Source organism: Mesoplodon mirus (assembly GCF_964341445.2).
Source record: "Mesoplodon mirus genome assembly, chromosome: 14".
Taxonomy (NCBI): Eukaryota; Metazoa; Chordata; class Mammalia; order Artiodactyla; family Ziphiidae; genus Mesoplodon; species Mesoplodon mirus.
Genome location: NC_138990.1, coordinates 2,080,885 through 2,093,402, shown reverse-complemented (window position 1 = coordinate 2,093,402; position 12,518 = coordinate 2,080,885). Strand labels below are relative to the sequence as shown.

Here is a 12,518-nt window from a genome sequence, read left to right as displayed (position 1 = left end):
GAACCTCATTTATTTTTGTTCTCCCTTCACCACAGCCCAGTGATGTTTGTGAGTGACTCTCAGTCTCACCAGAATCTGTATCTCTCACTCAGCCCCAACATCCCACCCGATCTTTTGCTCCCTGAAGTGTACTCTAGAAATTTAGGTAACCTGGATATTTTACCACTGTTCACCATCTCTTATGAAATCGGAAGAAGAGCAGCTTTCTTATGCAATGACGGAGAACTTGTAAAGATAAAACACCAGTCTGCAGGAGAAAGGAAAAAGAGAATGATGGAAATCGTTTCTGGAAAACTATTTTTACATTAGGTTTTGTTTGTTCCTGGTAAATAAATTGAAATCTTCTAAACATTGAAAAAAATCTAAACCACTAAATTCAATAACACAGGAATATAACTTTGTAAAAAATTTCTTTGGCTGAGCAGCATGTGGGATCTTAGCTCCCCAACTAGGGATTCAACCCACGTCTGCTGCATTGGAAGCGCCAAATCTTAACCTCGGGACCACCAGGGAAGTTCCAGGAATACAACTTTTAAAGGAGAAGTTATAAACCCCTTGGTTATATGAACTGGAGATTTTTAGTAAGAAGTCATGTATTTTAAATGACTTGGAGCCACAGGCTTCCCTGGTGGCGCAGTGGTTGAGAGTCCGCCTGCCAATGCAGGGGGCATGGGTTCATGCCCCGGTCCGGGAGGATCCCACATGCCACAGAGCGGCTGGGCCCATGAGCCATGGCCGCTGAGCCTGCACGTCCGGAGCCTGTGCTCCCCAAAGGGAGAGGCCACAACAGTGAGAGGCCCGCGTACCACAAAAAAAAATAATAATAATAAAATAAATAAATAAATAAATAAATGACTTGGAGTTCTTAAAGAAAGGAAGGAAGGAAGGAAGAAAAAAGAAAAAGGGAGCTCCTTAATGGTGCAGTGGATAAGACTCCATGCTCCCAATGCAGGGGGTCCCGTGTTCGATCCCTGGTCAGGGGCCTAGATCTCACACGTATGCCGCAAGTAAGAGTTCGCGTGCCACAACCAAGGAGCTGCAACTAAGGAGCCTGCCTGCTGCAACTAAGACCCAGCACAACCAAATAAATAAATTAATTTAAAATATATATATTAAGAAAAGAAAAAGGAGGTGTGACTGAGAATTGCTTTTGTAACTTCACAGAATCTCTGTTTGTCTGCTTTGTTAATGTAGTATTCAAAAACATAGTGGCTTACTTCTGGAGGTTTCCTGGCTCTGCTTCCCTCCCTGACTTTTACCAACATGTTTCGCTTTGTGCATGTTTTTCCTCCCAGAAGTTTCTCTTCTGTGTGGGTCACGTCCTGGAAAGGAGCTCTGGCTGCTCCGTTTGAAGCTGTAGATGGGCTAGACTGCTCCAGCCCTTTAGACTATTCTGGGCCCCTTGTCCTTACTCACTTTAGAGTTTGGTACAATCTCTCCCAGTCAGCTGCTGTTCTCATTTTGGCCCACAGTGCTTTCCAATGAATACCTGCTGGCATTTTGAAGGACTCCTGTCTTCATGTCCAACAGATGCTTGCTCCTGTCTGCCACTTCCTTTGGTGCAGATGCTGGGACCAGGCAGGTCTGTGTTGGTGGTGGTCTGACACACCCTCTTGTTTTGGGGTTTCTAGTTTCTCGATAAGTGCTACCCATGGGCACTTGGTTTTCGTTGATCTAGCTCCATGAGAGGGTTTGGTGAGATTCAAAAACTGTGCAACCGCCTCCATCTTTCTGAAATTCTGCTCCATCATTTGCCATAATTACTTGAAATGTGGGGGCCCTGTAATTTTCAGTTTCCCGAAGCAGAGCCCCATTTACACTACTCTCGTTAGGACTCTGGGTCAGATGAGGCTTTCTGAGTCTCCTCTGTCTGATGTCTCATGTGTGTATTTGCTCAGTCCATGTTTTGAGTAGGAAGTCAAAACACAACAACCTAAAGGGCTCATGGGTTGGGGGACGTTTGGCCACCATGAGAGATGGATTAAGCCTGTGGGCAGGGGGAGAGTCTGAAGGCAGGTCCTGGTCAGGAATGTGTATCTTTTCCTTCCCTCTTTTCCTTCTCTTTTATTGACTTTTCTAAGCATGTACAAATTGGAATCTCCAATCTGCCCTCCTCCCCAGCAAAACACCTGGTGCATGCCCAGTTTTCTTCATCTCAGTTCATGGTAATATCGTTTTTTCGGTTGCTCAGGCCAGAGACCTTCGAAATCACTTGACTCCTCTTCTTCCCTGCCAACCATGCATCGGCAAACTCTGTCTGCCTTACCTTTGAATTGTATCTAGAACTTGTGCACTTCTAACCACTTTCCTCCATTTCCACGTTACTCCAATTCCCCATCATTTGCTGCCCAGATTACTAGGAGAGCCTCCTAACTCAGAAGCTTCCCAAACTTTCTAGATTCACAGAGCCTTTGGTGTCTCACCTCTAGGCTAAAAACAATACTTAACAGCCCCATTTATTAACTAGTTGGGTGCCAATAATTAATAAGCATTTATGTTTGTAGTAGGCTGAATAGCGACCACACAAAGAGATCAGATGCTAATTCCTCAAACCTATAAATATTGCTACCCTATTTAGAAGAAGGATCTTTGCATATGTGACCAAATTAAGGATCTTGAGATGGGGAGGTTATCCTGGATTATCAGGGTGAGCCCTAAATGTAATCATACGCGTCTTACAAAATGGAGGCAGAAAGAGATTTGATAGAGACAGAAGAGGGAAAGGCAAAGTGACCATGGAAGCGAAGACTGGAGTGTTGCAGCCACCAGTCAAGCAATGCCAGCAGCCACCAGAGGCTGGCAGAAGCAAGGAACGAAAGCTCCCTCAAGAGACTCTGAAGGGAGTGTAAATCCTACTGACACCTTAATTTTGTCCCAGTGGTATTGATTTCAGCCTTCTGACCTCCAGAACTGTGAAAAAATAAATTTCTGCTTTTTAAAGCCACCAGTTGTGGTGATTTGTTAGAGCAGCCACAGGAAAAATGCTCCATTTGCACAATAATACTATGCTCCAACAACTAGGTAGACATTTGAAAAGTAATACATGTGAATTAAAAGAAAAATATTTTTATTTCACTCTGAAATAACCACAATTACTTGCTAATGGAATGTGGGGGACTGTTGGGCACTGTACAACATCTCAAACCTTAGAATTAAATTGGATGCTGCCAGACTCATTTCCTGCTCCACACTGATCTTCAATTAGTACTTGCCTTTTGTTACAACTACTGCCAAAATCCCAGGTTCACAATCATATGACAGCATTGAAAGGAATATAGCACGACCTAATGTTGAAACTGTGAACTATTTACCAGCTAGAAGCTCACATGGTATCTAACAGATGTCAAATATTGCTGTGAATCCTTCAAAAATTTTAAATATCCTGCTACAGGCTGGTGAATTTATGTGGTGTCCTGGGGGGCGCCCCTGTGTACCTTGTGAGCCACAGTCCTGACTGGCTTTCCTATTCCCACCCTTGCCTGCCTAAAATTTGTCAACACGGCCACTGTAATGATCCTTTCAAAACATTAGTCAGATCCTGTCCTTCTTCTGCTTGAACCCTCCCACGGCTTCTCATTTTTCTCAGTGTCAAAGTCAATGTCCCTGCAACGGCCTATGTGGCCCTACCTACATCGGGGGTCAACAAATAAAACAACCAGACAATAAAAATGTGAGTCTCTGTGAGCCAGATTGTTTTTGTCTCAACTATTCAACTCTGCAGTGGTAGCATGAAAGCAGCCATAGAAAATATGTAAATGAATGGGCATGGCTGTGTTCCAATAAAACTTCATTTGCAAAGACAAGTAGTGTGCTGAACCCTGCTGCACATGATCTACAGCTATGTTCCCTGTCATCATTCCACTCCCATCACGCGCAGCCCTTGCTGGTCCTTAAATACATCAGAAAGCTCCTGGCTCAGGGCCTTTGTGCTGCTGTTCCCTGCCTGCTGTTACCTCCAAAGCTTTACTCAAATCTTTCCAGTGAGGGTTTATCTGACCACACTATCTGAAATTACAGCTGCCCCCCTGCACGTCTCCTTTCCTTCCATCTGATTACCTTTACAGAGCCCACTTCTCCCATGGTATTTAGAATCTTCTAATATACTATGTAATTTACTTATTTATCACATAATTGCTTGTAATCCAACATTCCCTCACCCATCACTAGAATATAAGATCCTTGAGGGCAGGGCTGTGTGTTTTTTTGTCTGCTTTGTTGGCTAATATATGCCCAATGCCTTGAACGGTGTTTGGCACAAAGTAGGTACTCAATAAATAGTTATTGATTGAATAAATGAATGAATGAATGAATGTTTTTCAAGGAGTATAAATACAGCGGTATGCAATTCTTTATCTTGCAATCAAAGTTATAGTGGTTGCTCATATGGCAATATTTTTGCAAATAAATGTGTAAACCAAATATAAAATGATAAAATCCCTCAACCTAAACTGTACAACTCAAATAGTCCTAAAGTTTCTTTTCTCATTTAACTCTTGTTGAAATTTTCAACCTTGAGAATGGCACTCTTACCTAAAACAAAAGGCTCTCAGCTATTAGGAATAAGTCATATAACTCACAGCTAACTAGCAGGTAACAAAGGAAGAAAATACGTCTAAAATAAAATTGACTGCTTATGCACAAATTTAAGCATTAATTGTAATAATACACACACATTTCAAACCTTTACAAGCATACATAAAAAACTCATTTTCCTGGGACTTCCCTGGTGGTCCAGTGGTTAAGAATCTGCCTTCCAATGCAGGGGACACAGGTTCGATGCCTGGTCGGGGAACTAAGATCCTACATGCTGCGGGGCAACTAAACCGTGCCTCAACTACTGAGCCCACATGCTCTGGAGCCGATGCATCACAACTAGAGAAGCCTGCGCACCACAACGAAAAACCAGTGCAGCCAATAAATAAATAAATAAATAAATAAATAAATATGGTGCTTGCATGATATATATATCTTTAAAAAACAAAACAAAACCTCATTTTCCCAACTAGATATTTTTCTTGGTGACAGGAGACACTATTCTTCAAAACAAACTACAGGTGGAGCCCCAACCCTCAGATTCATCTCAATGTTACTAGTTTTACTGGAGCCTTCTCAAGGAACAACTTCTTCATAAGGTAATTCCAACTCCAACTGAAAAGGAACATAGTTTCCATGCATTCATAATATACACATGTGTCATACATATATTTTTGTCCCCATTGCTTTGCACAGTGACCCTTAGAGATTAAACACTCATTTTCAATACAATTTTATTGGCATTTTGACATTAAAAAGTTAGTCTTATGTCCTTTGTTAGGCAAAAAACAGTTGTCTAATACCTCAGGCCAACAATTGTGTGTAGAAAGTAACATAAACCAACTGAAATTTTCAGAGGGAGCTTTCTTTTCCCTGATTTAGAAACCCTGGTAAGTTTAGCCAGGTTTTCAGATCAGCAGTCCCTCTCTGAATGTTGGATTTATGTGGGTGTGATAGAGGGGCTATCTGGCAGGAAAATCCTACTCAAAATCAAAATAGTTCTTTCATAAGATTCAAAATTTTAAGTTAATAAGACAATGAGGCAGAAGATTTTTTTATTATAGCAACTATTTTTAGAGTTTAAAGAAATTGTGGGTATTCTTCTGGACAGCAGTAGGACAAAGCAATTCAATTACTGGGTAATACAATCAGACTCCAAAGCAAATGGGTTTCTATTTCAGTTTTAAAGCGTTTAGTACTTGTTAAGCACACCCATTTATGAAATAGTATGTGCAGATAAATAGAAAAGTACTTGACAATTTTGCAGTGGTCAAAAGCAAGCAAATTCATTGATATTATATAGTGGTCAAGAACAAATGCATGTTGATATAATATTTCTAGACAATCTTAAATATTAAACTTTGTTCTTTAGTCTACTAATATTTTTTTAAAATTTATAAAGCTGAATACTATACATTGAAGCAGGGACAAATTCAAATGTAATATTTAACAAAATTCAGACTAGAAATTGAAACAGATTTAAATATTAAAACATTTAATGAATATTATGATGACCAAGAACTAATATTGCTAAACTAGAACAAATGTGCACCTGCTTCTTATGTGATGGTAACCCCATCAACAGAATCAGTTAATCCATGAAAACATAGAAATTTCTAGTAACAAGCTGATGAAGTCTTTTCTTAATGAAGCTTTGAAAGGCTTTCAGTTTGAAAAGGAAACAGTTGTAGAAGATATGCTTTTCAAATTTACGGGTAAAATTTTGTTGTAACACATGCTAAAAAATAATTAATGATTTAACCAGTATTCAAAAAAGAATGTGAGGGGCTAAAGTGGTGTGCTAAAGTTTACAAAATGAAATTTACTTTTAGATCCTACTAGTGGAAACCACTAGAATGCTTGCTCCCCAAATACTCTTCCTCTGGAAACCTTGCCACTAACAAGGATGGACCCTAACAGCCAATGAGTCTAATGTGACCTACCTCTCTGGCCACAAAGATTTAAAACAGAACTGGACATTGAGTTTCTGAATGTGGCAATGAACAAAATTAAGGAGAAATCAAGAGCTGAGACTTGAGTAATTTCTAAAAAATAAGGGAATGGAAATTCAGAGAAAGCAATTTTCCACATAGAGAAGACCCGAGGATATGTATTTAGCAATAAAAATAAAAGTAAAAACACAGCTCATCTCCTGGTTTTCCAATGACTTAGTAGTGTATATAGGGCATTGACAGACTGGGGGGATAGTGTTCAACACCCAGTCAATTCTGATAAAGCTCATACAGTTTTCTCCAGAGAACTGGGACAAGGTAGCTTTTTAGGACTGACATAATCATTTAATACACCTCACAAATGTGAAGGACATGAAGGCACAGGGTAAGCATGAAAGTTGCCAGTCTAATTCCAATAAATGTATGATTTATGTAATAGATTTTATCTGATTCCATACTTTCTAAGCTTTTCTAGGGGATGTTGTATTACAACTTGTGTAGCCTTTCACATGGTGGAATGCATCGGTGGTTAGTGCAGACATTTTAGGTTAGCGCAGACATTTACTGTGTCTGCGCTAACCTAAAAATAAAAGTTAGCTTGGTCATTGGGTCCTTTAACTATTTGTTTCCCCTTTCTTCCCCGTTGGTTTTGTTTTACCAAAGTGGCCGCCGCCCCGCTCTCTCCTCATTGGTGGGTTTTTCCGCAGGTGGCAGCTCTAGCCCCGCCCACCAGTCGCCGCCCCTTGCCCTAAATTCTTGAGAATTAACCGATAGACCAGAGGGAGGGGGCGGGGTGGCGCCGGATGTGACGTTTCCGGAAGCGCCGAGTGTCGTTCGAGGGGACAGGTGGGGAAGGGTCCCGGGAGTAAGGTGGGGCCGGGCTGCTGAGCGTGGTCGGACTCTGGCGGGGAGCGGCCACCGTGAGTGTGGGGCCTGCAGCCTTCTCCTCCCCCCGCCCCTTGCCCGGCCTGCCGCGCGCGAGGCCCCTGACGGCTCTGGTCCCCAGCCGGGCCCAGCGCGTCCCCTCCTACCGCACGCAAAAGACCCGAAAACCTTGGCTGATTTTGCCGGGTGTTGACAACTTGGGCTTGAGTGCCTTCGAGAAGGGGGCCTCACGCAGTTGTCAGGAGGTCCCTCTCCACTGTATACGCCCCCTTCGCTCCTTCCTGCTACTTCCTCTCGCCTCCTCCTCATCTTTCCCCCTCGGTTCTTTACGCCACCTTCCCCCCTGATTTACGGATACTGCATCTCCTCCCTGGAGTGTTACTCAACCTTGTAGCTCTGGGCACCACTTCCTGGCCTCGGGAGGGGGTTCCATTCTCTAGCAAAAGATCCTCTAACTAAGAGGGACTGAAGAGCAACAAGCTTGTTCTGCTTCAGTTAGCTCTGATGGGCTTGGCCCTGAGTTTACTAATTAGACAACTTGGGGAGGTTTTAGATTTGCTGGTAGCTTTCTGAGCCCCTAAAAAAGCTCCCACGGGAGATGGAATGCCTCTACATCCCTGGTAGTCCCCACAACTTTTGTACTATTAGGGTGTTTGAGAAGAAGGTTGGTGGAGGAAGTGTGACCTAGAGATAGAATTGGCCCGGAGAAGACCATCTCTGAGGGAGGGGTTGGAATAGAAAACAAAAGCAGTGGATAGACAAATGAAACTGAAATGTCAGGATTTCTGGGCAGATAAGAATCCTGACTGAAGCAAAAGATCTCTGTTGGGAATGAGTAAGGTTTAAGATTGAAAAGACAAAATGAGGCCAGTTGACACAGGGCCTTGAATTCCAAAATCTGCTGTAGCTTGTATATTCTACAGCATGCTGGTTAGGATGTGCTGTAATTCAGTACGTATCCAATTACCAGAGTCTTTTTGGAAATGATCGTAGAGTGGTATCTGATTGGAAGTTGGAGTCTGATTCTAACAGCAACAATATCAAGAAAGATTATAGAATGACTGCAATCTGAGACCCAAGAAGGGAAAACGTCCAGGGTTTTTTGTTGGTTTGTTTTTTGCATTTCAAGTTATCTTTGTGTCCTTTTGTTATTCAAAGAGTACTTAGTCTTTGGAGATAGGTTTGAATACATTGTTTTCTAGATCTAAATTCCTTGCCCTGAAATGGTGAATGATGTTGTAGATTGACTGGAATAATGGTTTCATGAGCAGAGTTAGGATTATGAGCATTCATTCCCACACCATTTCCTCTAACTAACCGTGTGCTCAAGTCAGTTACCCTCAGGTTAAATGATCAGCTTGAAGTCAGTTATCATCATGAAAGTTCATTGAGTATACTCTTGCCAGGTACTGGGGTGGATGGAACTGGGTAGCCGGGAGGAGAGATAATGGAAAATATATAAGATACTGTCCTTTGTATGATGCCAAGGCCAGGGCTACCTAATGACGTGGAACGATTAGCATGAAGAGAGAATTGAAACCCTCGTGGCTCATTATAGTTTTACTCTTTGTTCCACCTAATTATGGTGCAGGGATTATGGGTTTCTGAGTCTGCCAATCCTTTCGTCCTTCTGATATGGGCTTCCTTGAGGGTCTCAGGCTTCTTATGGGAAAGAGACCTTATTTGGTATGAGCTACAGCATGTGGTATTTTTCTCTTAATTTCTTTGTAAGGTAGAGGTTTATGGGAAAAACAGTGTACTAGGCTGTGCTCGGCTGAGGGGGGCCTTGGTGTCGATGCCATCTTTTTTTTTTTTTTTTTTTTCTGTTTCAGAACTTCTTGGTCCTGATGTCTGACCGTGGAGATGTGAGCCTCCCACCCGAAGACCGGGTGAGGGCTCTCTCCCAGATGGGTAGCGCAGTCGAGATAAATGAAGACATTCCACCCCGTCGGTACTTCCGCTCTGGAGTGGAGATTATCCGAATGGCATCTATTTACTCTGAGGAAGGCAACATTGAACATGCGTTCATCCTCTATAACAAGTATATCACGTAAGACGCCTCCGGTTTCCTTTTTCTTTTCCGGTGACTGATGCCTCACTCATTCTGTCCTTGTGCTCGTTTAGTTCAGCTCAGAATTGCTAAAACTAGAGAACTTTACAGCATCGTTATCATTAATCATTTTTGCTAGCAGCTCCTACATACTGGCTGTCCTTGACATTCAAAGACATGAGTACTGAAAGTGTTGTTTCCATGACTCAGTAATTTCATGAGTAAGAGACCTAACTCTTTGGCTTGTGCCCACATGGCCCAGCTGTTAGGCAAGAGAGTTGGTGTTTAAACTATACATGTTTTGTATTGATGAATGTTTTTCGCTGTCCTCTCTCTATTAAGACAGCCAATCAGAGAATTATTGTTGAGGATTAACAGAGCCAAAATTCCTCACCTCTGCTTATTTTGTAGCAAATTGAATGACTCAGGAAAAAGTTTTTTTCTTAACCTTTATCATAAGCGTAAAAATCATCAAATAAGTATTGATCACCTACAGCTTGTATAGCTCATCATAAGACCTTTCCCTTGAGTTGCTTAGCCTCTTGCAGCATAAATTGAAGATTTCAGTTCAGTTGACAGGAACAATTGCTAAAGCCCCAGTGATATTGGAAAAGATGTCTAATTTAGTAAGGGAATAATGTTTAAGGGTCTCATTTATAATTTCTAGTTTTGTTCTTTCATGATACCAGGATCTTAAAATAATAATAATTACAGCGTATTTGTATGGCTCTTAAATAGTTTGTAGAGTATTTCACCTGCATTATTTCACTTGATCGTCACAGTTGTGCGTACATTGAGTAAGGCGCATCATCCTCCCATTCTGCATATGAGGAAACACCCTCCGGGTTTAGTGGTAGGCTTTGTTGCACAGTTTGGAGTGACAAAACCTGGATTTTCTTAACTCTTAATTCAGGATTCATTCTACAACATAGGTCCTGTTCTTTTTGTTTTCTTTTTGGTAATGTTTCATGAATTGAAGGTAGTCTTTTGAGATCATAGTCTCGAGCCACACTAATTTTTGGTTATGTTTTATTGTTTTTGAATAGGTAACATGTACGTGTAGTACAGAATTCAGAAGGCACAAAAGGGTGTATATTTAAAAACTAAATCTCCCTACCACTCCTCTTTTCCCCCAAGCCTTTAGCTCCCCTCCCCAGAGACAATCACTCTTACTAGTTTCTTATATGTTCTTCCAGAGGTGATGTATGCCTATCAATTATATGATATTAAGTTGTTGATCACATGCTACTCTAAAGCAGAGTCTGTCAACTTTGGTGTTAATGACATTTGGGGTTGAATAATTCTTTGTTGTGGGGAGTGTTCTGTGCATTGTAGCGTGTTTAGCAGCATCTTTGGGGTCTCTGCTCGCTAGATGCCAGTAGAACCCTTTACCCCCAAGTTGTGACAACCCAAAATGTCTCCAGACATCAACTAATGCTTTTTAAGAGGCAAAACTGACCCAGTTGAGAACCAGTACTCTAAAGAAGAGTAGGTGTAAGAGTGGATTGCCTAGAATTCATATTGTAATTTTAGAATGGAGAAAAGGGACTGCTATTGTTTATTTTTAAGTTTAGAAATAGTGTCTGTTTCCTCAGAGATCTTGCATCCATCCATACCATAATGTCCTGTTATGTGGCCTCAATGTTGATAAAGTTTCATAGAATTATAGTTATATTTCTGCCTCTCTTTGCTTTTATGGTTTTTCATTCCTAGGCACAATGGGCGCAAAATTTATTTTCCTGAGAAATTTCTTTGGCTATTGTCCCTCCCTTCATATACTCTGCTGCTGGTAGAATTAGTATTCTTGTATATTTCCAGTAATATTGTAGGTAGTTCCCTCAGAATGAGGGGCACAATTCTTTTGGGAAATCATAGTTGAGAAAGTTCAGTAGAATCATGGAATCACTCTACCAGGTATTTTCTGAAGGGCCCTCTGGGTCTTGTTGTCCCACATAGAAAGTGCTTTGAGGGTGAGGACCATATTCATTCAAGAAATATATATTACATATACCTACTGTCTACTTGACACTGCAGTAGGTCCTGAATACGTAGTAAGTAAAATGGCCCCTGCCCTTATTCTACTTATGGGAGAAGACAGTATATAGGTAAGCAAATAAATATACAGTTCACAAAATAGGGAAAATGCTGTGGAAGCAACAGAGAGTGCTGGGACAGGGAATAACCAAGGTTATCTAATTAAATAGAGTAACATCTATCTGAGAAGATAAGATTTAAACTGAGACTTGAAGGATGCCATAGAGTTGGTCATTCCAAAAGCATAAAGCAGAGCATTTAAAACAGCTGTGTAGGGCCTCCCTGGTGGCGCAGTGGTTGAGAGTCCGCCTGCCGATGCAGGGGATACGGGTTCGTGCCCCGGTCTGGGAGGATCCCATATGCCGCAGAGCGGCTGGGCCCGTGAGCCATGGCCGCTGAGCCTGTGCGTCCGGAGCCTGTGCTCCGCAGCGGGAGAGGCCACGACAGTGAGAGGCCCGCATACAGCAAAAAAATAAAAAATAAAAAAAAATAAAAAAATAAAAAAATAAAACAGCTGTGTATTCAGAAGCTCTCAGGTAGGAAAGACCTTAGTGTGTTCTGAGGATTGAAAGATCATTGTGTTTGGAGTGTAGCAAGTGAAGAGGGAGAATGACCGCAGATGAAGTTGGAGAGGCAGGCGGGGCCAAATCACACAGGAACTTATAGGCCACAGTGAGGAGTTTACATTTTACCTTGAGAGCAATAGAAAGCCATTGAAAACTTTTAAGTGAGGTTGTGACCTAATCTTACTTATATTTAAAAAATATAAATTTTGGCTGGTATGTATGTGGTAACTGGTGGAGGGAGTGTCAAGAGAGAGGCTGGTAGGTTGAAGGAACATGTGGACTGGGAAGGAGCAGATGGATTTGGTATTCTGGAGATAGAGTCCATGGAACTTACTGATCATTTGGGAAAGAAGATGGTATCAAGATCGACCTCAGTTTCTGCCTTGAGTAACTTAGGATTTGCTGGTCCATTTATTGAGATGGGGAGAGTGGTGTTGAAAAGGGTTTGGGTAATGGGAAGATTCAAGAGTTCAGGCCCGGTTTTTTGACGTGTTAAGG

At 41.7% G+C, this 12,518-nt stretch overlaps 1 protein-coding gene across 2 annotated transcripts in view; it reads left to right on the top strand.

Moving 5' to 3' along the window:
• Positions 1-7,275: 7,275 nt before the first annotated feature.
• The window catches only part of STAMBP (STAM binding protein), a 31,542-nt gene continuing 26,299 nt past the window's right edge, over positions 7,276-12,518 (top strand). Inside the window, exons 1-2 of one of the 2 annotated variants that reach the window (XM_082641804.1) lie at positions 7,276-7,331; positions 9,203-9,420. In XM_082641804.1, coding sequence (XP_082497930.1) covers positions 9,218-9,420 — 203 coding nt within the window. In that variant the 5' untranslated portion in view covers positions 7,276-7,331; positions 9,203-9,217. Of the gene's footprint in view, positions 7,406-9,202; positions 9,421-12,518 lie in introns of both variants that reach the window. The other variant, XM_082641803.1, reaches the window with a different exon arrangement.